This window comes from Anomaloglossus baeobatrachus, chromosome 10, assembly GCF_048569485.1.
Source record: "Anomaloglossus baeobatrachus isolate aAnoBae1 chromosome 10, aAnoBae1.hap1, whole genome shotgun sequence".
NCBI lineage: Eukaryota > Metazoa > Chordata > Amphibia > Anura > Aromobatidae > Anomaloglossus > Anomaloglossus baeobatrachus.
The window spans coordinates 12,343,659-12,368,515 of record NC_134362.1 but is presented as its reverse complement, the minus strand read 5'-3'; the positions used below and the strand labels follow the sequence as shown (position 1 = coordinate 12,368,515).

The window sequence follows — 24,857 nt, the reverse complement described above, 5'->3', positions numbered from 1 at the left end:
TGGCGGGGGGGGTGTGTGCTGGCGGTGGGTGTGCTGGTGGTGGGTGAGCCGGCGGGGGGGGTGAGCCGGTGGTGGGTGTGCTGGTGGTGGGTGAGCTGGCGGTGGGTGTGCTGTGGTGGGTGAGCTGGCGGGGTTGTGTGCTGGTGGTGGGTGTGCCGGCGGTGGGTGAGCCGGCGGGGGGGGCTGAGCCGGCGGTGGGTGTGCTGGTGGTGGGTGTGCTGGCGGGGGGGTGTGCTGGCGGGGGTGTGTGCTGGCGGGGGTGTGTGCTGGCGGTGGGTGAGCCGGCGAGGGGGGTGAGCCGGCGGTGGGGGTGAGCCGGCGGTGGGTGTGCTGGTGGTGGGTGAGCCGGCGGTGGATGTGCTGGTGGTGGGTGTGCTGGTGGTGGGTGTGCTGGCGGTGGGTGTGCTGGTGGTGGGTGAGCCGGCGGGGGGGGCTGAGCCGGCGGTGGGTGTGCTGGTGGTGGGTGTGCTGGCGGGGGGGTGTGCTGGCGGGGGTGTGTGCTGGCGGTGGGTGTGCTGGTGGTGGGTGAGCCGGCGAGGGGGGTGAGCCGGCGGTGGGGGTGAGCCGGCGGTGGGTGTGCTGGTGGTGGGTGTGCTGGTGGTGGGTGTGCTGGTGGTGGGTGTGCTGGCGGTGGGTGTGCTGGTGGTGGGTGAGCCGGCGGGGGGGGATGAGCCGGCGGTGGGTGTGCTTTTGGTGGGTGAGCCAGTGGGGGGGGTGAGCCGGTGGTGGGTGTGCTGGTGGTGGGTGTGCTGGCGGTGGGTGTGCTGGTGGTGGGTGAGCTGGCGGGGGTGTGTGCTGGTGAGCCGGTGGTGGGTGTGCTGGCGGTGGGTGTGCTGGTGGTGGGTGAGCTGGCGGGGGGGTGTGCTGGTGAGCCGGTGGTGGGTGAGCCGGCGGTGGGTGTGCTGGCGGTGGGTGTTGCGGCGGTGGGTGTGCTGGCGCTGGGTGAGCTGGCGGGGGGGTGTGCTGGTGAGCTGGCGGTGGGCGAGGTGGTGTGCTGGCGTTGGGGGTTGCTGTTTTTTGCATGGCTTTGCTGTGGGCACCATCTGCACTGAGGACCCCGCAGCGGGGGCTGTGTAATCTGCGGCTTTGTCAGCTTAGGAAGGATTTTATGAATTTTTCATCCTGTAATGAGACAATATGGACAGAGATTATAAGGAGGAATGTCGGTGCCTTGTTTTCCCCGGATGTAGCCGGGCACTGGGGTCTGTGAGCGCCCCCCGAAGCCGCCGGGACAGAAGAAGACTAATGAATTATTAAAGGCAACAATTCAGGCTGCCCAAACCACGGTCCACGTGAACCCCAGCCTGGCTGCACGACTGCCGGCCCCGGACGCCTTCTCCCCGCTCCACTGTATTCCCTATCATATAGATCAGGGATAAGTCACTATTTTGGGAATGAAAAAAAAGTTTGTTTAAAAGAACTGAAGTCCTCAGTGGTTGATACCTTTTAATGGTAACTGAAAAGATGGTAATAATAGCGGCTCCAGACTCCTCAGGTCTCTTCATCAGGCTCAGTATAAACACAAAATCTGAAGAGTCACATATTTATACACAACAGGACATAGAATGGGGCAGTAAATAAAACAAGTTATGTGAAGCAGAACTATCACTATGGCCATTGGACAAACTTTTGTGGCCATAAATATTGTTGTGGTTTATAGATAAGCAGTGTGAAAGTTGTATTGTCCTCTGATTGGGGTCTGGTCCGGGCTGTGATGCCCCCAGATGCTCTGAAGAGCACATTTCTTAATTGATGTAAAAAGACATGAATCCATGAGACCCTTTCATTCCTGCTCTGAATGTGTCACCGGTCATCATAAGTTTGTACTCCCATAGTCTCCTGTCTCTCTGGGACTTGAAGTTGAAGAAATGTGCTCTTCAGACCATCTGGGAGCATCACAGTCCGGACCAGACCCCATTCAGAGGACAATACAACTTTCACACTGAACTGCAACAATATTTATGCCCACAACAGTTTGCCCCCTGCCATAGTGATAGTTCTGCTTCACATAACTTGTTTTTTTTCACTGCCCCATTCTATGTACTGTTGTGTATAAATATGTGACTCTTCAGATTTTGTGTTGTACTGAGCCTGATGAAGAGACCTGAGTAGTCTGGAGCCGCTATTATTACCATCTTTTCAGTTACCATTAAAAGGTATCAACCACTGAGGACTTCAGTTCTTTTAACCCCTTCACGACCTTGGACGGATCTATCCGTCATGGAGCGTGTCAGGTTAAGCCCCGCCCCCTGCCGCGGGCAGGCGGCGGCGGTCGGCACACATATCAGATGTTTTCAACAGCTGACATGTGTGCCTGCATGTTGTGAGTGGAATCGCTTCCACTCGCAACATTTAACCCCTTAAATCCCGCTGCCAAAGTCTGGCAGCAAGATCTATATGCGCGCGGCCATGATTTTTACTTACCACCGCCCCCACCGGAAGTCACGTGAGTGATCACGTGACTTTCGGTGGTTGCCATCGTAGCACAGGGTCATGTGATGACGCCTGCAGCTATGATGTTTCACTTTTGTTTTCACCCGGCCCGGCAGAGGGAAACAGGAAGTGACTGAATCTGCTGTTTACAGCTCTGTAGCTGTGATCAGCAGATAGTGCAGAGCGATCGGATTGCTGATCGCTATAGCCCCCTAGGGAGACTAGTAAAATAAAAAAAAAATAAATAAAAAAAAAAAACCCTAAAAGTTCAAATCACCCCCCTTTCACGCCATTGAAAATTAAAGTGTTAAAAAATAAATAAATATACACATATTTGGTATCGCCACGTTCAGAAACGCCCGATTTATCAAAATATAAAATCAATTAATCTGATTGGTAAACGGCGTAGCTGCAAAAAAATTCCAAACGCCAAAATTTCGTTTTTTGGTCACCACATGTTTTACGCAAAATGTAATAACAGGCGATCAAAACGTAGCATCTGCGCAAAAATGGTTCCATTAAAAATGTTAGCTAGACACGCAAAAAATAAGCCATCACTGAGCCATAGATCTCGAAAAATGAGAGCGCTACGTGTTTCGGAAAATGGCACAAAACGTGCGCCACTTTTATTGGACAAACTTGTGAATTTTTTTTAACCCCTTAGATACAAGTAAACCTATACATGTTTGGTGTCTACAAACTCGCACCGACCTGAGGCATCACATAGATACATCGGTGTTACCATATAGTTAACACCGTGAATAAAACATCCCCAAAAATTATTGTGCGATCACACTTTTTTTGCCGTTTTTCCACACTTGGAATTTTTTTGCTGTTTTGCAGTACACCATATGGTAAAACTTATGGTTTCATTTAAAAGTACAACTTGTCCCGCAAAAAACAAGCCCTCATATGGCAAGATTAACCTAAAAATAAAAAAGTTATGGCTCTCGGAAGAAAAGGAGCAAAAAAACAAAAACGCAAAAACGGAAAGTGCCCCGGGGCTGAAGGGGTTAAACAAACTTCTTTTTTTTTTTTTTTTTTTTTTATCTCTACCGGCTAACACGGTACAAAGATATATTTTACCTGTATTTTGGGAATGATCATTTATAAGTTTGACCGAGGACTAAAAAATATATTTTTTAAAAGGCTCAGATGGGAATAAAAGAGAAAAGGTGATCCTTAAAGGGGTATTCCCATCTCCACCATCCTCTCCTAATAGGTGTAATAATAATAATAATAATATTTGAAAATATCTCCAGTTAGACATGTAGTATAGTTTTCCTGGTTAGCTATGTCTCTTACCTCATGTGCAGGGCATTGCAGCTTAGGTATCCGTGGTTACAGCCACTCATATAGTGACAATTTGTTAGTTGCTTGTGGTCGTAGCAATGGATACCTGAGCTGCAATGCCCTGCACATGAGGTAAGAGACATGGACAATCAGGAGAACTATACTACATCTCTAATTGGAGATATTTGTAAATATTTATTATTATTATTACACCTAATACATATTGTGAGAGGATCTTTGGGATGGAAATACCCCATTAACCCCCCCGGTCCCCCGCAGATTCACGTTCAGCACCCTCTGCCTCTTGGTCCGGTCTTTATACATCGGAAATAATTCTAGATAGCCGATTAGCCCATTCCTGGCGCAGCGGTGACCTCCTCTGCCGGTGCTGAACTGGAATCTCTGACCATTCCCAGTGTGTACAGATGGGACCAGTGTGGACAGCGATACCATCAGAACCGGCGATGCAGGACTGGGAGGGTCCGTGTCGCTGGGTGAATGCTTTATTTAATGGGAAAGGAGCCATACTGGGGATAAATGTATTACTGAAAGGGCTTAACGGATAATCCCCATCACCGATCCCCTGCAGAAGCGGTCCTGAGGTTTACCCGATTCCTGCTGGTCTCTTCCTCATGGTCCGTCTCCACACATTGTTATTGCCGCCCTTCACCTCCCCCTGCGGCTCCTACTCCACGTCTTATACAGCCCCCCGAGGTTTACCTAATTCCTGCTGGTCTCTACTTCCAGGTCACGTCTCTGCACATTGTTAATGCCGCCCCCTGCAGCTCCTGCTCCACCTCCTATACAGCCCCCGAGGTATACCTGATTCCTGCTGGTCTCTCCCTCCCAGTCCCGTCTTCACACATTACTGCTGCCCCTCGCCGCCCTCCTGCGGCTCCAGCTCCACCTCATATACCGCCCCCTGAGGTTTACCCGATTCCTGCTGGTCTCTGCCTCTCGGTCCCGTCTCCACACGCTATTAATGCTGCCCCTCGCAGCCCTCCTGCAACTCCAGCCCCACCTCTCAGACAGCCCCCTGGGGTATACCCGATTCCTGTTGGTCTCTTCCGCCTGGTCCTATCTACGCACATTATTACTGCTGCCCCTCGCCGCCCTCCTGCGGCTCCAGCTCCATCTCATATACAGCCCCCCCTTGTGCCACCTCCGGTGTAATCTCAATGGCTTCACTAGTCACCATGGACACCTAACGTTGTTCCTTCTCCTGCTGACTGTTTCCGTTTGCACACAGCGTATTATGGGATGTGCAGAGTCCTGATCCATGTAGTGATCGTCTTCATACCTAGCGCCGCCGTCCTAACACGCCGTCTCTCTTTTCTTCCTCCCCTCTTTCCCGGTGTCGTCCTCGGCAGGCGTCGCTCTCGCCTTACCTGATCCTCTTCACTTCTACATATAAACCTCGCGCTCGCGCTCTGCAGTTTATATTGCAAAAAATATCCCTGTAAATAGGAAGCCGAGCGCCGAGCTGGGACTTGTGCCTGAGATCGGACGGTGTGCAGAGTATCGGGGAATACGGAGGGCGGCGAGAAGGAATCAAGACGATACCACGGTTTACTTATTCTTCATTGTATGGCGGTGTATGGTATATACTGCGCCTTCAAGAGGCAGTAACCACAGCCCTCTGGTCAGGCTTCATAGGGCAACTAGGCCTCCTAGAAAATATGGCTGAGCTTACTGATGATTGCCCAGTTGGACCTCTAGACTTTACCTCCATTTTGCCCCCATTAGGGGCGTCTTTCGCTCTGGAGGACCCGTCCTGCCCACCTGTTGTTTCTGTCTCTGTGTAATACTTCTTTTTTCTTTTGTTGGCGCTGCAGGAAAGTTGAATACACCTTGTCACAGATTTTCTTCCCTCCACAGATTGCAGTTGATTGCATATATACAGATTGGTGGGGTCTGATACCCCCTATATCAGATTTGACACTCCGCTTCCATTGACTTCTATAGGTGCTGAGTGACCACTGTAAAGTGTGCAGAGCTGCTGACTCCCCTTGGAGGTTGGAGTTTATTTCTGAGGCTGATTAATCGGTGTCTCCTCCCCGAATTCAGTGTCTGCTCCTCCTTATTTCTTCCAAAGACCAAGGGACACTCACTGCAGGTGGAAGAAAGGAGATTCAAGCAGATAAATAGGAAAGGGTTCTTTACAGTTAGAGCAGTCAGACTGTGGAATGCCGACCACAGATAATGGCAGACGACACTATAACAGCTTTTATAAGAGGAGCGGATTCTTTCTGTAGCCAAAATTTCACAATTTAGTGACAGAGAATGTACAATTTGGAAGAAAGGTTGAACTTGATGGACATAAGTCTTGTTTCAAAAGACTTTGTTTGGTGCACTGTGGTGTCGGTGTTTGCTGAATCGCAGCACTGACCGCCTACACTTACTGACTGCCTGCGCTCCCTGACTGCCTGCGCTCCCTGACTGCCAGCGCTCCCTGACTGCCTGCGCTCCCTGACTGCCTGCGCTCCCTGACTGCCTGCGCTCCCTGACTGCCTGCGCTCCCTGACTGCCTGCGCTCCCTGACTGCCTGCGCTCCCTGACTGCCTGCGCTCCCCGACTGCTGGGGCTCCCCGACTGCCGGGGCTCCCCGACTGCCAGCGCTCCCCGACTGCTGGAGCTCCCTGACTGCCTGCGCTCCCTGACTGCCGGCGCTCCCCGACTGCCGGAGCTCCCTACTGCCAGAGCTCCCTGACCTTCATCTGTAACTGACCACCAGCAATCGCCTCCATTCATCCTCATTGATGGACTGACGCCTCTTCCAGCACTGATCCTCCATGACGGAGGCCATGCACTGGGTGACTATACAGGTACCCCAACGTCTGTTTTGCCTCCGTCTCTCTTTGCTCAGAGGAATGACACATTTCGGGATCTCCTGCAGATTTCCTCTGCCAATGAGATAGATGAATGCAGCAGTCAGTAATAGGATAGGACGGACCTGCAGCATCGGCACAAGCGACAAGCCAATGTCCGGCGCTGCGCCTGGCACCAGAGAACAGGCAACACCAATGATTCAGCTGATAGGAGGCGACGCCAGAAGTCACATCCATAGGAAGTAACAGTATAGTCCCAGAAAATCCATTTGAAGCACAGGCCCACGACCAACTGTTGTAAAACTACAGCTCCCAGCATGCCCTGCCACCCTCCATCTGGATCTATAAATACAACCGAAAAGTGTTCAGCGTTCCTGGCAGGTTCCCGTCACCGTGAGAGCCGGCATTTCTGGAGGCTGCAGATCTTAATTAGAGGGGACTCTGGCGGCCGGAGCTTTCCTGACTCGCCGGGTTTGTGGTTCAATTCAAAGAAAACAGCAGAAATGACCCCGAATACTGCAGCCCTGTGATTAACTATGCACTGCTGGGAAGCGCAGAGCCTGACGTGACCGGGCGAGTGACGCTCCGGGCGAGTGACGGTCCCGATGAGTGACGGTCCCAGTAAGTGACGCCCCCGGTGAGTGGACGGTCCCGGTGAGTGACGCCCCCGGTGAGTGACGCTGCCGGTGAGTGACGCTGCCGGTGAGTGACGCTGCCGGTGAGTGACCCTCCCGGTGAGTGATGCTCCAGGTCACTCCACTCCACTCAAGGTCCGTCTGTGTCTGTGTCTCTGCTCCACTCGAGGTCTGTGGCTCCTCTCCACTCGAGGTCTGTGGCTCCTCTCCACTCGAGGTCTGTGGCTCCTCTCCACTCGAGGTCTGTGGCTCCTCTCCACTCGAGGTCTGTGGCTCCTCTCCACTCGAGGTCTGTGGCTCCTCTCCACTCGAGGTCTGTGGCTCCTCTCCACTCGAGGTCTGTGGCTCCGCTCCACTCGAGGTCTGTGTCTCTGCTCCACTCGAGGTCTGTGTCTCTGCTCCACTCGAGGTCTGTGGCTCCGCTCCACTTGAGGTCTGTGTCTCCTCTCCACTTGAGGTCTGTGTCTCCTCTCCACTTGAGGTCTGTGTCTCTGCTCCACTCGAGGTCTGTGGCTCCTCTCCACTCGAGGTCTGTGGCTCCTCTCCACTCGAGGTCTGTGGCTCCTCTCCACTCGAGGTCTGTGGCTCCTCTCCACTCGAGGTCTGTGGCTCCTCTCCACTCGAGGTCTGTGGCTCCTCTCCACTCGAGGTCTGTGGCTCCTCTCCACTCGAGGTCTGTGGCTCCTCTCCACTCGAGGTCTGTGGCTCCTCTCCACTCGAGGTCTGTGGCTCCGCTCCACTCGAGGTCTGTGTCTCTGCTCCACTCGAGGTCTGTGTCTCTGCTCCACTCGAGGTCTGTGGCTCCGCTCCACTTGAGGTCTGTGTCTCCTCTCCACTTGAGGTCTGTGTCTCTGCTCCACTCGAGGTCTGTGGCTCCTCTCCACTCGAGGTCTGTGGCTCCTCTCCACTCGAGGTCTGTGGCTCCTCTCCACTCGAGGTCTGTGGCTCCTCTCCACTCGAGGTCTGTGGCTCCTCTCCACTCGAGGTCTGTGGCTCCTCTTCACTCGAGGTCTGTGGCTCCTCTCCACTCGAGGTCTGTGGCTCCTCTCCACTCGAGGTCTGTGGCTCCTCTCCACTCGAGGTCTGTGGCTCCTCTCCACTCGAGGTCTGTGGCTCCTCTCCACTCGAGGTGTGTGGCTCCTCTCCACTCGAGGTCTGTGGCTCCTTTCCACCCGAGGTCCGTGGCTCCTGTCCACTCGAGGTCTTTGGCTCTTCTCCACTCGAGGTCTGTGTCTCCTCTCCACTCGAGGTCTGTAGCTCTTCTCCACTCGAGGTCTGTGTCTCCTCTCCACTCGAGGTCTGTGTCTCCTCTCCACTCGAGGTCTGTAGCTCCCCTCCACTCGAGGTCTGTAGCTCCTTTCCACCCGAGGTCCGTGGCTCCTGTCCACTCGAGGTCTTTGGCTCTTCTCCACTCGAGGTCTGTGTCTCCTCTCCACTCGAGGTCTGTAGCTCTTCTCCACTCGAGGTCTGTGTCTCCTCTCCACTCGAGGTCTGTGTCTCCTCTCCACTCGAGGTCTGTAGCTCCCCTCCACTCGAGGTCTGTGTCTCCTCTCCACTCGAGGTCTGTAGCTCCTCTTCACTCGAGGTCTGTGGCTCCTCTTCACTTGAGGTCTGTGGCTCCTCTCCACTCGAGGTCTGTGGCTCCTCTCCACTCGAGGTCTGTGGCTCCTCTCCACTCGAGGTCTGTGGCTCCTCTCCACTCGAGGTCTGTGGCTCCTCTCCACTCGAGGTCTGTGGCTCCTCTCCACTTGAGGTGTGTGGCTCCTCTCCACTCGAGGTCTGTGGCTCCTTTCCACCCGAGGTCCGTGGCTCCTGTCCACTCGAGGTCTTTGGCTCTTCTCCACTCGAGGTCTGTGTCTCCTCTCCACTCGAGGTCTGTAGCTCTTCTCCACTCGAGGTCTGTGTCTCCTCTCCACTCGAGGTCTGTGTCTCCTCTCCACTCGAGGTCTGTAGCTCCCCTCCACTCGAGGTCTGTGTCTCCTCTCCACTCGAGGTCTGTAGCTCCCCTCCACTCGAGGTCTGTGGCTCTTCTCCACTCGAGACCTGTGTCTCCTCTCCACTCGAGGTCTGTAGCTCTTCTCCACTCGAGGTCTGTGGCTCCTCTCCACTCGAGGTCTGTGGCTCCTCTCCACTCGAGGTCTGTGGCTCCTCTCCACTCGAGGTGTGTGGCTCCTCTCCACTCGAGGTCTGTAGCTCCTTTCCACCCAAGGTCCGTGGCTCCTGTCCACTCGAGGTCTTTGGCTCTTCTCCACTCGAGGTCTGTGTCTCCTCTCCACTCGAGGTCTGTAGCTCTTCTCCACTCGAGGTCTGTAGCTCCCCTCCACTCGAGGTCTGTAGCTCCCCTCCACTCGAGGTCTGTAGCTCCCCTCCACTCGAGGTCTGTGGCTCTTCTCCACTCGAGACCTGTGTCTCCTCTCCACTCGAGGTCTGTAGCTCTTCTCCACTCGAGGTCTGTAGCTCTTCTCCACTCGAGGTCCGTGGCTCCGCTCCACTCGAGGTCTGTGGTAACTCTCCACTCGAGATCTATGTCTCCTCTCCACTCGAGGTCTGTAGCTCCTTTCCACCCAAGGTCCGTGGCTCCTGTCCACTCGAGGTCTTTGGCTCTTCTCCACTCGAGGTCTGTGTCTCCTCTCCACTCGAGGTCTGTAGCTCTTCTCCACTCGAGGTCTGTGTCTCCTCTCCACTCGAGGTCTGTGTCTCCTCTCCACTCGAGGTCTGTAGCTCCCCTCCACTCGAGGTCTGTAGCTCCCCTCCACTCGAGGTCTGTAGCTCCCCTCCACTCGAGGTCTGTGGCTCTTCTCCACTCGAGATCTGTGGCTCCTCTCCACTCGAGATCTGTAGCTCTTCTCCACTCGAGGTCTGTAGCTCTTCTCCACTCGAGGTCTGTGTCTCCGCCCCACTCGAGGTCTGTGGCTCCTGTCCACTCGAGGTCTGTGGCTCCTGTCCACTCGAGGTCTGTGTCTCTTCTCCACTCGAGGTCTGTGTCTCTTCTCCACTCGAGGTCTGTGTCTCCGCTCCACTCGAGGTCTGTGTCTCCCCTCCACTCGAGGTCTGTGGCTCTTCTCCACTCGAGATCTGTGTCTCCTCTCCACTCGAGGTCTGTAGCTCTTCTCCACTCGAGGTCTGTAGCTCTTCTCCACTCGAGGTCTGTGTCTCTGCTCCACTCGAGGTCTGTGTCTCTGCTCCACTCGAGGTCTGTGGCTCCTGTCCACTCGAGGTCTGTGTCTCTTCTCCACTCGAGGTCTGTGTCTCCGCTCCACTCGAGGTCTGTGTCTCCGCTCCACTCGAGGTCTGTGTCTCCGCTCCACTCGAGGTCTGTGTCTCCGCTCCACTCGAGGTCTGTGTCTCCGCTCCACTCGAGGTCTGTGGCTCCGCTCCACTCGAGTTCTGTGGCTCCGCTCCACTCGAGGTCTGTGGCTCCGCTCCACTCGAGGTCTGTGGCTCCTCTCCACTCGAGGTCTGTGTCCCCTCTGCACTCGAGGTGATCTGTCAGAGACTTTGGGGCCCTGTAATGTTGTCATTGTTACCCCGTGGTTTGATCCCACCTCTCTCGTCTTAACCCCTAATAGGCGACAGTATAATTACTATGGTGATCCTAACCTTATGTCAGGATGAGACGGTCACTTAAAGGGTTAATCCCAACATTAAAACATATCCTTGATCCATAGGATAAGTGATAACTTGCAGATTGGTGGGGGTCTGACTTCTGAGACCCCCGACGATCCCGACAATGAGGCTCTGAAGCCCCGTTGGCAGCGTGCGCAGCATGATGGCGCACACAGCGGTGTATAGACCCATAGACTTTCCATGGAGCCCGTACACCACTATGTGCACGATATTCCAGCAGCTGAGCCATCTACCAGGGTTTAGGGGGTTTGTTATATAAGAGCACCCGTGCTGCTGCATTATCACATGTGTTTTGGGGGTGGGCTGCCAGGGTGGTCCGCAGTGTTTAGTGGCACCAGGTGGGAATGGCGCGGCCGCTCCATCATCCTGGGTATATACTGGAGAGTTTACATGACGCTATTTGTTTGTTAAACTTTCGGCGTTTTCGGAGTGACACCATCATCCATTTACTGGGAAAGCGTAAACTGCTGCAGATGCGGCGGCGCCCTCCGCTGGTCTGGCGTGGTGCGCTGTGGTGCGCTGCGCTGTGGCGCTCAGTAGCTGGGAGGTATGGAGGAGGCCGGGAACAGATGGGCACAGCGGGCCTGTGGTGGGAAGAACAGCTGGCTCCAGTTTAGCTCTGTCATTTTGTGCTTCCTTCTGGGAAGATCAGAGCTCCGTGGGCAGTCTGCGCGCCGGCCTCACTGCGGGGGAATTAGAGGCTTGGGCTGCGCGATCTGTACAGATGACTGTCCCCTTTGGCCTCAGACTTGTTTATTTTCCTTCTATTCCTGCACGCTGGAACAGCAAATTAGCAAACGAGTGAGTGCGGAGTTTATTTTCATGAGACAGACCCGAGTCATGGAGCGACCGAGCGCCTCTGATCTGCAAACAGTATAAATATCTGCGCAGCCACATGAGAGCGTCACTGACCACCAGTCTGCACACATGAAAGGCGAGGACGTGACCCTGCGCCTCCTGCCCGGGGACCGCGCATCTCGCCAGCCTTCGGGATGTGGTGCACCTTCCCGACAGGTCACAGGTCTCATCCGCTGACGGGAGGTCCGGAGGGTGGACGCCAGCAGGGCGAGGACATGGGATCCGGAGGGTGGACGCCAGCAGGGCGAGGACATGGGATCTGGAGGGTGGACGCCAGCAGGGCGAGGACATGGTATCCAGAGGGTAGATGCCAGCAGGGCGAGGACATGGTATCCGGAGGGTGGACGCCAGCAGGGCGAGGACATGGTATCCGGAGGGTGGACGCCAGCAGGGCGAGGACATGGTATCCGGAGGGTGGACGCCAGCAGGGCGAGAACATGGGATCCGGAGGGTGGACGTCAGCAGGGCGAGGACATGGTATCCGGAGGGTGGACGCCAGCAGGGCGAGGACGTGGGATCCGGAGGGTGGACGCCAGCAGGTCGAGGACATGGTATCCGGAGGGTAGATGCCAGCAGGGCGAGGACATGGGAGCCGGAGGGTGGACGCCAGCAGGGCGAGGACATGGTATCCGGAGGGTAGATGCCAGCAGGGCGAGGACATGGGATCCAGAGGGTAGATGCCAGCAGGGCGAGGACATGGTATCCGGAGGGTGGACGCCAGCAGGTCAAGGACATGGTATCCGGAGGGTAGATGCCAGCAGGGCGAGGACATGGGAGCCGGAGGGTGGACGCCAGCAGGGCGAGGACATGGTATCCGGAGGGTAGATGCCAGCAGGGCGAGGACATGGTATCCGGAGGGTGGACGCCAGCAGGGCGAGAACATGGGATCCGGAGGGTGGATGCCAGCAGGGCAAGGACATGGGATCCGGTGGGTGGACGCCAGCAGGGCGAGGACATGAGATCCGGAGGGTGGACGCCAGCAGGGCGAGAACATGGGATCCGGAGGGTGGATGCCAGCAGGGCGAGGACATGGGATCCGGTGGGTGGACGCCAGCAGGGCGAGGACATGGGATCCGGTGGGTGGATGCCAGCAGGGCGAGGACATGGGATCCGGTGGGTGGATGCCAGCAGGGTGAGGACATGGGATCCGGTGGGTGGACGCCTGCAGGGTGAGGACATGGGATCCGGTGGGTGGACGCCAGCAGGGCGAGGACATGGGATCCGGTGGGTGGACGCCAGCAGGGCGAGGACATGGGATCCGGTGGGTGGACACCAGCAGGGCGAGGACATGGGATCCGGTGGGTGGACGCCAGCAGGGCGAGGACATGGGATCCGGTGGGTGGATGCCAGCAGGGCGAGGACATGGGATCCGGTGGGTGGATGCCAGCAGGGCGAGGACATGGGATCCGGTGGGTCGTCCCCAACTCAGGGTGGGCACTCAATGGTCTTATTACCAGGGTGAACACCAAGAGCCGGAGAAATGGCGGCATTCTGGTCAAAGTGCTGGCATTGGGGCTCCCCGTCCCCTCCCCCGGCGGGGTCTGACAGCAGAGAATGTGGCTCCTGGGTCCAATGTCCATGGCCTTGCTCCTCCGCCTCGCTAGTCACATCTTGTCTGGGTCTATGAGGAGGGGTGTGAGTGGAGCGGCATTGCACTGATGTGTGGGGGAACCTGGGACGCCCCCCCTACACATCACATACTCGGATGATCCAGCTGACGGGTGGCAAGACGTCTACGGTGCAGAGAAAGGCAAAAATGTCTAATGGTCGGGGGGCTCTCTGAGGTCTGGACAGCTACACAGGCTTATGGGGTCTTTATATACTATGAGCAAAATAATTGTACGTGTCTATTGTTCCTAATCAAGGGAAGACGCCCGAAAGAATTGCCGAGCAAGACCCCCGGAAAGCTGCTCACCGGCTGAGCATGGCTCCAATATCACACAGATACTTGGTGGCGAGACTGGACAATATACGTGCCCCTCCTCCAAAACGAGGGGAGATGGTCCTCACTTTCACAAGAGTTGGTGGATCTCCCACCTTGTGCAGAACCCACTATAGAACCCCTCTCCAGGCTGGGCATGGTGCATGGATGCTCTGTATAGCTTCCTATATACAGTATATGCCCCATATGGCCTCCTATATACAGTATGAGCACCTACATAGCCTCCTATATACACTATGAGCCCCCATATAGCTCCTATATACAGTATGAGCACCTACATAGCCTCCTATATACAGTATAAGCCCCCACATAGCCTCCTATATACAGTATGCGCTCCCACATAGCCTCCTATATACAGTATGAGCCCCACATAGCCTCCTATATACAGTATGAGCCCTCACATAGCCTCCTATATACAGTATGAGCACCTACATAGCCTCCTATATACAGTATGAGCCCCCACGTAGCCTCCTATATACACTATGAGCCCCCATATAGCTCCTATATACAGTATGAGCCCCCACACAGCCCTCTTTATACAGTGAGAGCCCCACATAGCCTCCTTTATACAGTATGCGCTCCCACATAGCCTCCTATATACAGTATGAACCCCACATAGCCTCTATATATAGTATGAGCCCCCACATAGCCTCCTATATACAGTATGAGCCCCCACATAGCCTCTATATACAGTATGAGCCTCCATATAGCCTATATACAGTATAAGCCCCCACATAGCTCTTATATACAGTATGAGCTCTCACACAGCACTCTTTATACAGTGAGAGCCCCATATAACCTCCTATATATAGTATGAGCCCCCACATAGCCTCCTATATACAGTATTAACCCCACATAGCCTCTATATATAGTATGAGCCCCCACATAGCCTCTATATACAGTATGAGCCTCCATATAGCTCCTATATACAGTATGAGCCCCACATATCCTCCTATATACAGTATGAGCACCTACATAGCCTCCTATATACAGTATAAGCCCCCACATAGCTTCCTATATACAGTATGAGCCCCCACATAGCCTCCTATATACAGTATGAGCCCCCACATAGCCTCTATATACAGTATGAGCCTCCATATAGCCTCCTATATACAGTATAAGCCCCCACATAGCTCTTATATACAGTATGAGCTCTCACACAGCACTCTTTATACAGTGAGAGCCCCATATAACCTCCTATATATAGTATGAGCCCCTCATAGCCTCTTATAGACAGTATGAGCACCTACATAGCCTCCTATAGACAGTATGAGCCCTCACATAGCCTCCTATAGACAGTATGAGCCCTCACATAGCCTCCTATAGACAGTATGAGCCCCCACATAGCCTCCTATATACAGTATGAGCCCCCACATAGCCTCTATATACAGTATGAGCCTCCACATAGCCTCCTATATACACTATAAACCCCCACATAGCTCTTATATACAGTATGTGCTTTCACACAGCACTCTTTATACAGTGAGAGCCCCCACATAGCCTCCTATATACACTATAAACCCCCACATAGCTCTTATATACAGTATGTGCTTTCACACAGCACTCTTTATACAGTATGAGCCCTCACATAGCCTCATATATACAGTATGAGCCCCCACATAGCCCCTATATACAGTATGATCCCTCACATAGCCTCCTATATACAGTATGAGCCCCCACATAGCCTCCTATATACAGTATGAGCCCCCACATAGCCCCCATATACAGTATGAGCCCTCACATAGTTGCTTCTATACAGTATGAGCCCTCACACATCCCTCTACATACACTATGGACTCTCACATAGGCCTCTTATATACAGTGTGAGCCCTCACATAGCCTCCTATATACAGTATGACCCCCCACATAGCCTCTATATACAGTATGAGCCCCCACATAGCCGCCTATATATAGTATAAGCCTCCACACATCCGTCTACATACACTATGGACTCTCACATAGGCCTCCTATATACAGCATGACCCCCAACATAGCCTCTATATACAGTATGAGCATCCACATAGCCTCCTATATACAGTATAAGCCCCCACATAGCTCTTATATACAGTATGAGCTCTCACACAGCACTCTTTATACAGTGAGAGCCCCACATAGCCGCCTATATATAGCATGAGCCCCCACATAGCCCCCTATATACAGTATGAGCCCTCACATATCCCTCTACATACACTATGAGCCCTCACATAGCTTCTTATATACAGCATGAGCCCCCACACATCCCTCTACATACACTATGAGCCTCCACATTGGCTCCTATATACAGTGTGAGCCTCCACATAGCCTCCTATATACAGTATGAGCCCCACATAGCCTCCTATATACAGTATGAGCCCTCACATATCCCTCTACATACACTATGAGCCCTCACATAGCTTCTTATATACAGCATGAGCCCCCACATAGCCCCCTATATACAGTATGAGCCCTCACATATCCCTCTACATACACTATGAGCCCTCACATAGCCTCCTATATACAGTATGAGCCCCCACACATCCCTCTACATTCACTATGAGCCTCCACATTGGCTCCTATATACAGTGTGAGCCCCCACATAGCCCTTCAACATACAGAGTGATAGTGGTGACATGTGGCAGCAGCAGTGGCGGCAGACGGGTGGCGGTGGTTGAGGGTACGGTGGGGCCCGCGGTCCACAGTTTCCAGCGCTTCGGGTGTCTTTGTCCGCGAGCCACACTTTGCGAGGCCCTGGCGTAGAGGAACCTGGGAGGAGCGGGGCCTGTGAAAGACCCTTGGTTAATGCAGATTTCCGGGGTCTGCTTGTTACAGGAATCCTAGTGGGCACAAGACACGAGTGGGTTTTCCCGGCTCTCGTGGATCGCTGGCCGTTGCCTCCTCTGCCCGGAGCATTTGTTATTGCGGAGCTGGTGTCGCTCTTCGGGATGGTTGTGGCCGCTGCTCCGCGCCCTCGCTCTCCAGCACCGCTGATCCTCGTTCACTCCGCGGTATTTGCTGCTTGCGCTCCCCCTGCTGGTGTGATGCGGTGTCACTATTTCCTATACATAGTAATCAGCCCAAAATTAAACCAAATTACTCAGATTCCACCAAACTGTGAGGTGCGAGTCCTCCCTGCACAGACCCCTCTGATATCCAGCACCGGAGGGAAGAGGTCAGGTCAGGGATCAGGTTATAGTTTTATTCCGACTTTATTCACCAGAGTACAGGTGACTGAGCTGCATTAACATTTCTGCATCCTCAGAGCTGAAAACTCCCAGGATTCATTGCTGCCTCCGCAAAAAGATTGTTCTGGTTATTTGTATCTAACAGTAAACTGCATTATCGGAGCTCAGTGAGGGTCTGCTGAGAAGCTGGATGAGCGTATCCAGTAACAACTAGCAGAATAGTGAGTGCAGCTCTGGAGTATAATACAGGAGGGATCAGTAATGTAATGTATGTACACAGTGACTGCACCAGCAGAATAGTGAGTGCAGCTCTGGAGTATAATACAGGAGGTAACTCAGGATCAGTAATGTAATGTATGTACACAGTGACTGCACCAGCAGAATAGTGAGTTCAGCTCTGGAGTATAATACAGAAGGTAACTCAGGATCAGTAATGTAATGTATGTACACAGTGACTGCACTAGCAGAATAGTGAGTTCAGCTCTGGAGTATAATACAGGAGGTAACTCAGAATCAGTAATGTAATGTATGTACACAGTGACTGCACCAGCAGAATGGTGAGTGCAGCTCTGGAATATAATACAGGAGGTAACTCAGGATCAGTAATGTAATGTATGTACACGGTGACTGCACCAGCAGAATAGTGAGTGCAGCTCTGAAGTATAATACAGGAGGTAACTCAGGATCAGTAATGTAATGTATGTACACAGTAACTCCCCCAGCAGAATAGTGAGTGCAGCTCTGGGGTATAATACAGGAGGTAACTCAGGATCAGTAATGTATGTACACAGTGACTGCTCCAGCAGAATAGTGAGTGCAGCTCTGGAGTATAATACAGGAGGTAACTCAGGATCAGTAATGTAATGTATGTACACAGTGACTGCACCAGCAGAATAGTGAGTGCAGCTCTGGGGTATAATACAGGAGGTAACTCAGGATCAGTAATGTAATGTACAGTTAGGTCCAGAAATATTTGGACAGTGACACAAGTTTTGTTATTTTAGCTGTTTACAAAAACATGTTCAGAAATACAATTCTATATATAATATGGGCTGAAAGTGCACACTCCCAGCTGCAATATGAGAGTTTTCACATCCAAATCGGAGAAAGGGTTTAGGAATCATAGCTCTGTAATGCATAGCCTCCTCTTTTTCAAGGGACCAAAAGTAATTGGACAAGGGACTCTAAGGGCTGCAATTAACTCTGAAGGCGTCTCCCCCGTTAACCTGTAATCAAAGAAGTAGTTAAAAGGTCTGGGGTTGATTACAGGTGTGTGGTTTTGCATTTGGAAGCTGTTGCTGTGACCAGACAACATGCGGTCTAAGGAACTCTCAATTGAGGTGAAGCAGACCATCCTGAGGCTGAAAAAAAAGAAAAAATCCATCAGAGAGATAGCAGACATGCTTGGAGTAGCAAAATCAACAGTCGGGTACATTCTGAGAAAAAAGGAATTGACTGGTGAGCTTGGGTACCCAAAAAGGCCTGGGTGTCCACGGATGACAACAGTGGTGGATGATCGCCGCATACTTTCTTTGGTGAAGAAGAACCCGTTCACAACATCAACTGAAGTCCAGAACACTCTCAGTGAAGTAGGTGTATCTGTCTCTAAGTCAACAGTAAAGAGAAGACTCCATGAAAGTAAATACAAAGGGTTCACATCTAGATGCAAACCATTCATCAATTCCAAAAATAGACAGGCCAGAGTTACATTTGCTGAAAAACACCTCATGAAGCCAGCTCAGTTCTGGAAAAGTATTCTATGGACAGATGAGACAAAGATCAACCTGTACCAGAATGATGGGAAGAAAAAAGTGTGGAGAAGAAAGGGAACGGCACATGATCCAAGGCACACCACATCCTCTGTAAAACATGGTGGAGGCAACGTGATGGCATGGGCATGCATGGCTTTCAATGGCACTGGGTCACTTGTGTTTATTGATGACATAACAGCAGACAAGAGTAGCCGGATGAATTCTGAAGTGTACCGGGATATACTTTCAGCCCAGATTCAGCCAAATGCCGCAAAGTTGATCGGACGGCGCTTCATAGTACAGATGGACAATGACCCCAAGCATACAGCCAAAGCTACCCAGGAGTTCATGAGTGCAAAAAAGTGGAACATTCTGCAATGGCCAAGTCAATCACCAGATCTTAACCCAATTGAGCATGCATTTCACTTGCTCAAATCCAGACTTAAGACGGAAAGACCCACAAACAAGCAAGACCTGAAGGCTGCGGCTGTAAAGGCCTGGCAAAGCGTTAAGAAGGAGGAAACCCAGCGTTTGGTGATGTCCATGGGTTCCAGACTTAAGGCAGTGATTGCCTCCAAAGGATTCGCAACAAAATATTGAAAATAATATTTTGTTTGGGTTTGGTTTATTTGTCCAATTACTTTTGACCTCCTAAAATGTGGAGTGTTTGTAAAGAAATGTGACAATTCCTACAATTTCTATCAGATATTTTTGTTCAAACCTTCAAATTAAACGTTACAATCTGCACTTGAATTATGTTGTAGAGGTTTCATTTCAAATCCAATGTGGTGGCATGCAGAGCCCAACTCGCCAAAATTGTGTCACTGTCCAAAGATTTCTGGACCTAACTGTATGTACACAGTGACTGCAGCAGCAGAATAGTGAGTGCAGCTCTGGAGTATAATGCAGCATTATAGATTAGTGAGCGCATGGCCATAGCGGCGTGTCTTCTGGGTGCAGTGTAGGGGTAGATTCCTTGTACCGCAGTGTGCAGTAGGTGCACAAGGTTTGGCTTTTCCCATTAGGCAGTAAAGGGTTATTCCCTGCCCATACATTTGTGGCATCTCCGCAGGCTGCATGTAGCCATATGTCCCAGAATCTGTATTTTATTTATTTGGGGAGGGGGTGCATGTGTGAGCAGTGACCCCTCTGTGCCATACACGTCACTCCTCGGTGCGGTCTCCCTCATCACCCATGACCCTTGGGGGTGGCTGTGTGGTACAGGGGGGCTGTGCGGTACAGGGGTAGCTGTGCGGTACGGGGGTAGCTATGCGGTAGGGGGGTAGCTGTGCGGTATGGGGGGGGCTGTGCGGTATGGGGCGGGGCTGTGCGCTATGGGCAGGGGGCTGTGCGGTACGGGGGGCGCTGTGCGGTACGGGGGGGCTGTGCGGTACCGGGGGGCTGTGCGATACGGGGGACGCTGTGCAGTACGGGGGTAGCTGTGCGGTACGGGGGCGGCTGTGCGGTATGGGGGTAGCTGTGCGGTATGGGCGGGGGGCTGTGCGGTACGGGGGGCGCTGTGCGGTACGGGGGGCTGTGCGGTACGGGGTGGCTGTGCGATACGGGGGGCGCTGTGCAGTACGGGGGGGCTGTGTGGTACAGGGTGGCTGTGCGGCCCCCGCTGCTTGTTCTCTGCCCGGTGTCGGCTGTAATTACTTTATCCGGAGCCAGACGATCCGCTCTCAGGAGTTTTGTGGCAGAAGGAGAAGATTTTAGGGAGGGAAACCACTGTGCAAATTATACCGTGCAGCAGATATTTATACCCAGAGTAACCGCCAGCGAGGTCGTGTCCCCCCTGAACCTGCACAGGACGCCTCCTGCCCACCAGGACCGCGCTGTACACAGGATGGCAAAGGATGAGTCACTCACTTTACAGACCCACGGGGCAGATCTGTGGCAGATTTGTGGCTCTGTTGCTTCTCTGCAGATGGCGTCCGTGGCCATTATATTTTGTGCTTCCGCTGCGGTCAGTTGCGGAGCGTTCTCTGCAGATGGCGTCCGTGGCCATTATATTTTGTGCATCCGTTGCGGTCAGTTGCGGAGCGTTCTCTGCAGATGGCGTCCGTGGCCATTATATTTTGTGCTTCCGCTGCGGTCAGTTGCGGAGCGTTCTCTGCAGATGGCGTCCGTGGCCATTATATTTTGTGCATCCGTTGCGGTCAGTTGCGGAGCGTTCTCTGCAGATGGCGTCCGTGGCCATTATATTTTGTGCATCCGTTGCGGTCAGTTGCGGAGCGTCCTCTGCAGATGGCGTCCACGGCCATTATATTTTGTGCTTCCGCTGCGGTCAGTTGCGGAGCGTTCTCTGCAGATGGCGTCCGTGGCCATTATATTTTGTGCATCCGTTGCGGTCAGTTGCGGAGCGTCCTCTGCAGATGGCGTCCGTGGCCATTATATTTTGTGCATCCGCTGCGGTCAGTTGCGGAGCGTCCTCTGCAGATGGCATCCGTGGCCATTATATTTTGTGCATCCGCTGCGGTCAGTTGCGGAGCGTCCTCTGCAGATGGCGTCCGTGGCCATTATATTTTGTGCATCCGCTACGGTCAGTTGCGGAGCGTCCTCTGCAGATGGCGTCCGTGGCCATTATATTTTGTACATCCGCTACGGTCAGTTGCGGAGCGTCCTCTGCAGATGGCGTCCGCGGCCATTATTGTTTGTGCATCCGCTACGGTCAGTTGCGGAGCGTCCTCTGCAGATGGCGTCGTGGCCATTCTATTTTGTGCATCTGCTGCGGTCAGTTGCGGAGTGTTCTCTGCAGATGGCGTCGTGGCCATTCTATTTTGTGCATCCGCTGCGGTCAGTTGCGGAGTGTTCTCTGCAGATGGCGTCGTGGCCATTCTATTTTGTGCATCCGCTACGGTCAGTTGCGGAGCGTCCTCTGCAGATGGCGTCATGGCCATTCTATTTTGTGCATCTGCTGCGGTCAGTTGCGGAGTGTTCTCTGCAGATGGCGTCCGTGGCCATTATATTTTGTGCATCCGTTGCGGTCAGTTGCGGAGCGTTCTCTGCAGATGGCGTCCGTGGCCATTATATTTTGTGCATCCGCTGCGGTTAGTTGCGGAGTGTTCTCTGCAGATGGCGTCCGCGGCCATTATTGTTTGTGCATCCGCTGCGGTCAGTTGCGGAGCGTCCTCTGCAGATGGCGTCCGCGGCCATTATATTTTGTGCATCCGCTGCGGTCAGTTGTGGAGTGTTCTCTGCAGATGGAGTCCGCGCCCATTATTCTTTGTGCATCCGTTGCGGTCAGTTGCGGAGCGTCCTCTGCTGATGGCGTCCGCGGCCATTATATTTTGTGCTTCCGCTGCGGTCAGTTGCGGAGCGTCCTCTGCAGATCGGACCGGATGTTGCTGCGGTTTTCGTCAGGCGCCGTCCATCGTGCACACAGGCTGCGTGACTGATCCTGCAGAAGTGATTGCATGCAGCGTGTAACGTGGATACTTGTGTCTCGCAGATCTCCTGGCCATGAAGGAATATCACTGCCTCCTCCAGATGCTTTGTCCAGACTTCCCCGTGGATGTGACACAGAAAGCAGCCAGGTGAGTGCGCACTGCCACTGATCCTGCCCACGCCGATAGGGAGCACTAACAGATCAGGCAGATAGCTGGACTCTCAGCAGAGAAGGCAGAGACGGGTAATTCCCATGCCTGCCTGCCTGATCAGCTGCAGCGCTGCCTCCTCCGTCCCATTAATCAGCAGGTGCTGGGAGAAGCAGCTCAGAGATCAGCCAGGTCGTGCTGACTGTTTCCTGAGCACGGCACCAACCACCTGAGCCACGGGAAGCCGCCTCCACAGAAAGGCCCCCAGTCCACCCATCGCTCACATCCAGGAGTGTAACTGTAGTAGGTGCAGGGAATCGCATCCGGGCCCTGGAGCCTGCGGGGCCCGAGAGGTTCCTTGTGACCCATATGAACAGTCTATTACTATTAGACCCATGGTAGTTGGGGTCTTGTTGGAGAATTAGCATAGGGGCCCACGAGCTGCAGGATACGCCACTGCCCACGTCCACATCTTTATCCACGTGCACGACGGTGACAAAACACGCGGGGAGCGCAAGACTGGGCAGACAATATGTGCAGCGAGGTCAGCGTCAGCTAGAGATCACTCACCCCGAGGACAGCAGACCACGGGGTCACCCACACAAGACAGCAGACCACGGGGTCACCCACACAAGACAGCAGACCACGGGGTCACCCACACAGGACAGCGTACCACGGGGTCACCCACACAGGACAGCGGACCACGGGGTCACCCACACAGGACAGTGGACCACGAGGTCACCCACACAGGACAGCGTACCACGGGGTCACCCACACAAGACAGCAGACCACGGGGTCACCCACACAAGACAGCAGACCACGGGGTCACCCACACAAGACAGCGGACCACGGGGTCACCCACACAAGACAGCAGACCACGGGGTCACCCACACAAGACAGCGGACCACGCGGTCACCCACAGAGGACAGCAGAGCACGGACTGAGGCTTCATGCCGTCCCTAGCACCTGTGGAGTTATTTGTCGCAGGCAATGATTTCTTTACAGTCTTCTATTTGGGGGGTGAGGGGGCACTGCAAAAAAAATCTAGAAAGGAGTCAGGACCCGCAGAGCATCGCAGCTATGATAGAAAGGAGTCAGGACACGCAGAGCATCGCAGCTATGATAGAAAGGAGTCAGGACCTGCAGAGCATCGCAGCTATGATAGAAAGGAGTCAGGACACGCAGAGCATCGCAGCTATGATAGAAAGGAGTCAGGACACGCAGAGCATCGCAGCTATGATAGAAAGGAGTCAGGACCTGCAGAGCATCACAGCTATGATAGAAAGGAGTCAGGACACGCAGAGCATCACAGCTATGATAGAAAGGAGTCAGGACATGCAGAGCATCGCAGCTATGATAGAAAGGAGTCAGGACACGCAGAGCATCGCAGCTATGATAGAAAGGAGTCAGGACCTGCAGAGCATCACAGCTATGATAGAAAGGAGTCAGGACACGCAGAGCATCACAGCTATGATAGAAAGGAGTCAGGACACGCAGAGCATCGCAGCTATGATAGAAAGGAGTCAGAACACGCAGAGCATCGCAGCTATGATAGAAAGGAGTCAGGACACGCAGAGCATCGCAGCTATGATAGAAAGGAGTCAGGACCTGCAGAGCATCACAGCTATGATAGAAAGGAGTCAGGACACGCAGAGCATCACAGCTATGATAGAAAGGAGTCAGGAGATGCAGAGCATCGCAGCTATGATAGAAAGGAGTCAGGACACGCAGAGCATCGCAGCTATGATAGAAAGGAGTCAGGACACGCAGAGCATCACAGCTATGATAGAAGAGTCAGGACCCGCAGAGCATCGCAGCTATGATAGAAAGGAGTTAGGACACGCAGAGCATCGCAGCTATGATAGAAAGGAGTTAGGACACGCAGAGCATCGCAGCTATGATAGAAAGGAGTCAGGACACGCAGAGCATCACAGCTATGATAGACAGGAGTCAGGACACGCAGAGCATCACAGCTATGATAGAAAGGAGTCAGGAGATGCAGAGCATCGCAGCTATGATAGAAAGGAGTCAGGAGATGCAGAGCATCGCAGCTATGATAGAAAGTAGTCAGGACACGCAGAGCATCGCAGCTATGATAGAAAGGAGTCAGGACACGCAGAGCATCGCAGCTATGATAGAAAGGAGTCAGGACACGCAGAGCATCGCAGCTATGATAGAAAGGAGTCAGGACCTGCAGAGCATCACAGCTATGATAGAAAGGAGTCAGGACACGCAGAGCATCACAGCTATGATAGAAAGGAGTCAGGACACGGAGAGCATCACAGCTATGATAGAAAGGAGTCAGGACACGCAGAGCATCGCAGCTACGATAGAAAGGAGTCAGGACACGCAGAGCATCGCAGCTATGATAGTAAGGAGTCAGGACCCGCAGAGCATCGCAGCTATGATAAAAAGGAGTCAGGACACGCAGAGCATCGCAGCTATGATAAAAAGGAGTCAGGACCTGCAGAGCATCGCAGCTATGATAGAAAGGAGTCAGGAGACGCAGAGCATCGCAGCTATGATAGAAAGGAGTCAGGACCTGCAGAGCATCACAGCTATGATAGAAAGGAGTCAGGACACGCAGAGCATCGCAGCTATGATAGAAAGGAGTCAGGAGACGCAGAGCATCGCAGCTATGATAGAAAGGAGTCAGGACACGCAGAGCATCGCAGCTATGATAGAAAAGAGTCAGGACGTGCAGAGCATCACAGGTATGATAGAAAGGAGTCAGGACCTGCAGAGCATCGCAGCTATGATAGAAAGGAGTCAGGAGACGCAGAGCATCGCAGC

At 53.3% G+C, this 24,857-nt stretch overlaps 1 protein-coding gene across 3 annotated transcripts in view; it reads left to right on the top strand.

Annotated features, from left to right (window-relative positions):
* Nucleotides 1-24,857, top strand: part of CSTPP1 (centriolar satellite-associated tubulin polyglutamylase complex regulator 1) — a 149,081-nt gene that overhangs the window by 101,218 nt on the left and 23,006 nt on the right. For all 3 annotated transcript variants that reach the window (XM_075325524.1, XM_075325526.1, XM_075325527.1), the window contains exon 4: nt 21,980-22,064. In XM_075325524.1, the coding sequence (XP_075181639.1) occupies nt 21,980-22,064 (85 nt within the window). The remainder of the gene's footprint in view (nt 1-21,979; nt 22,065-24,857) is intronic.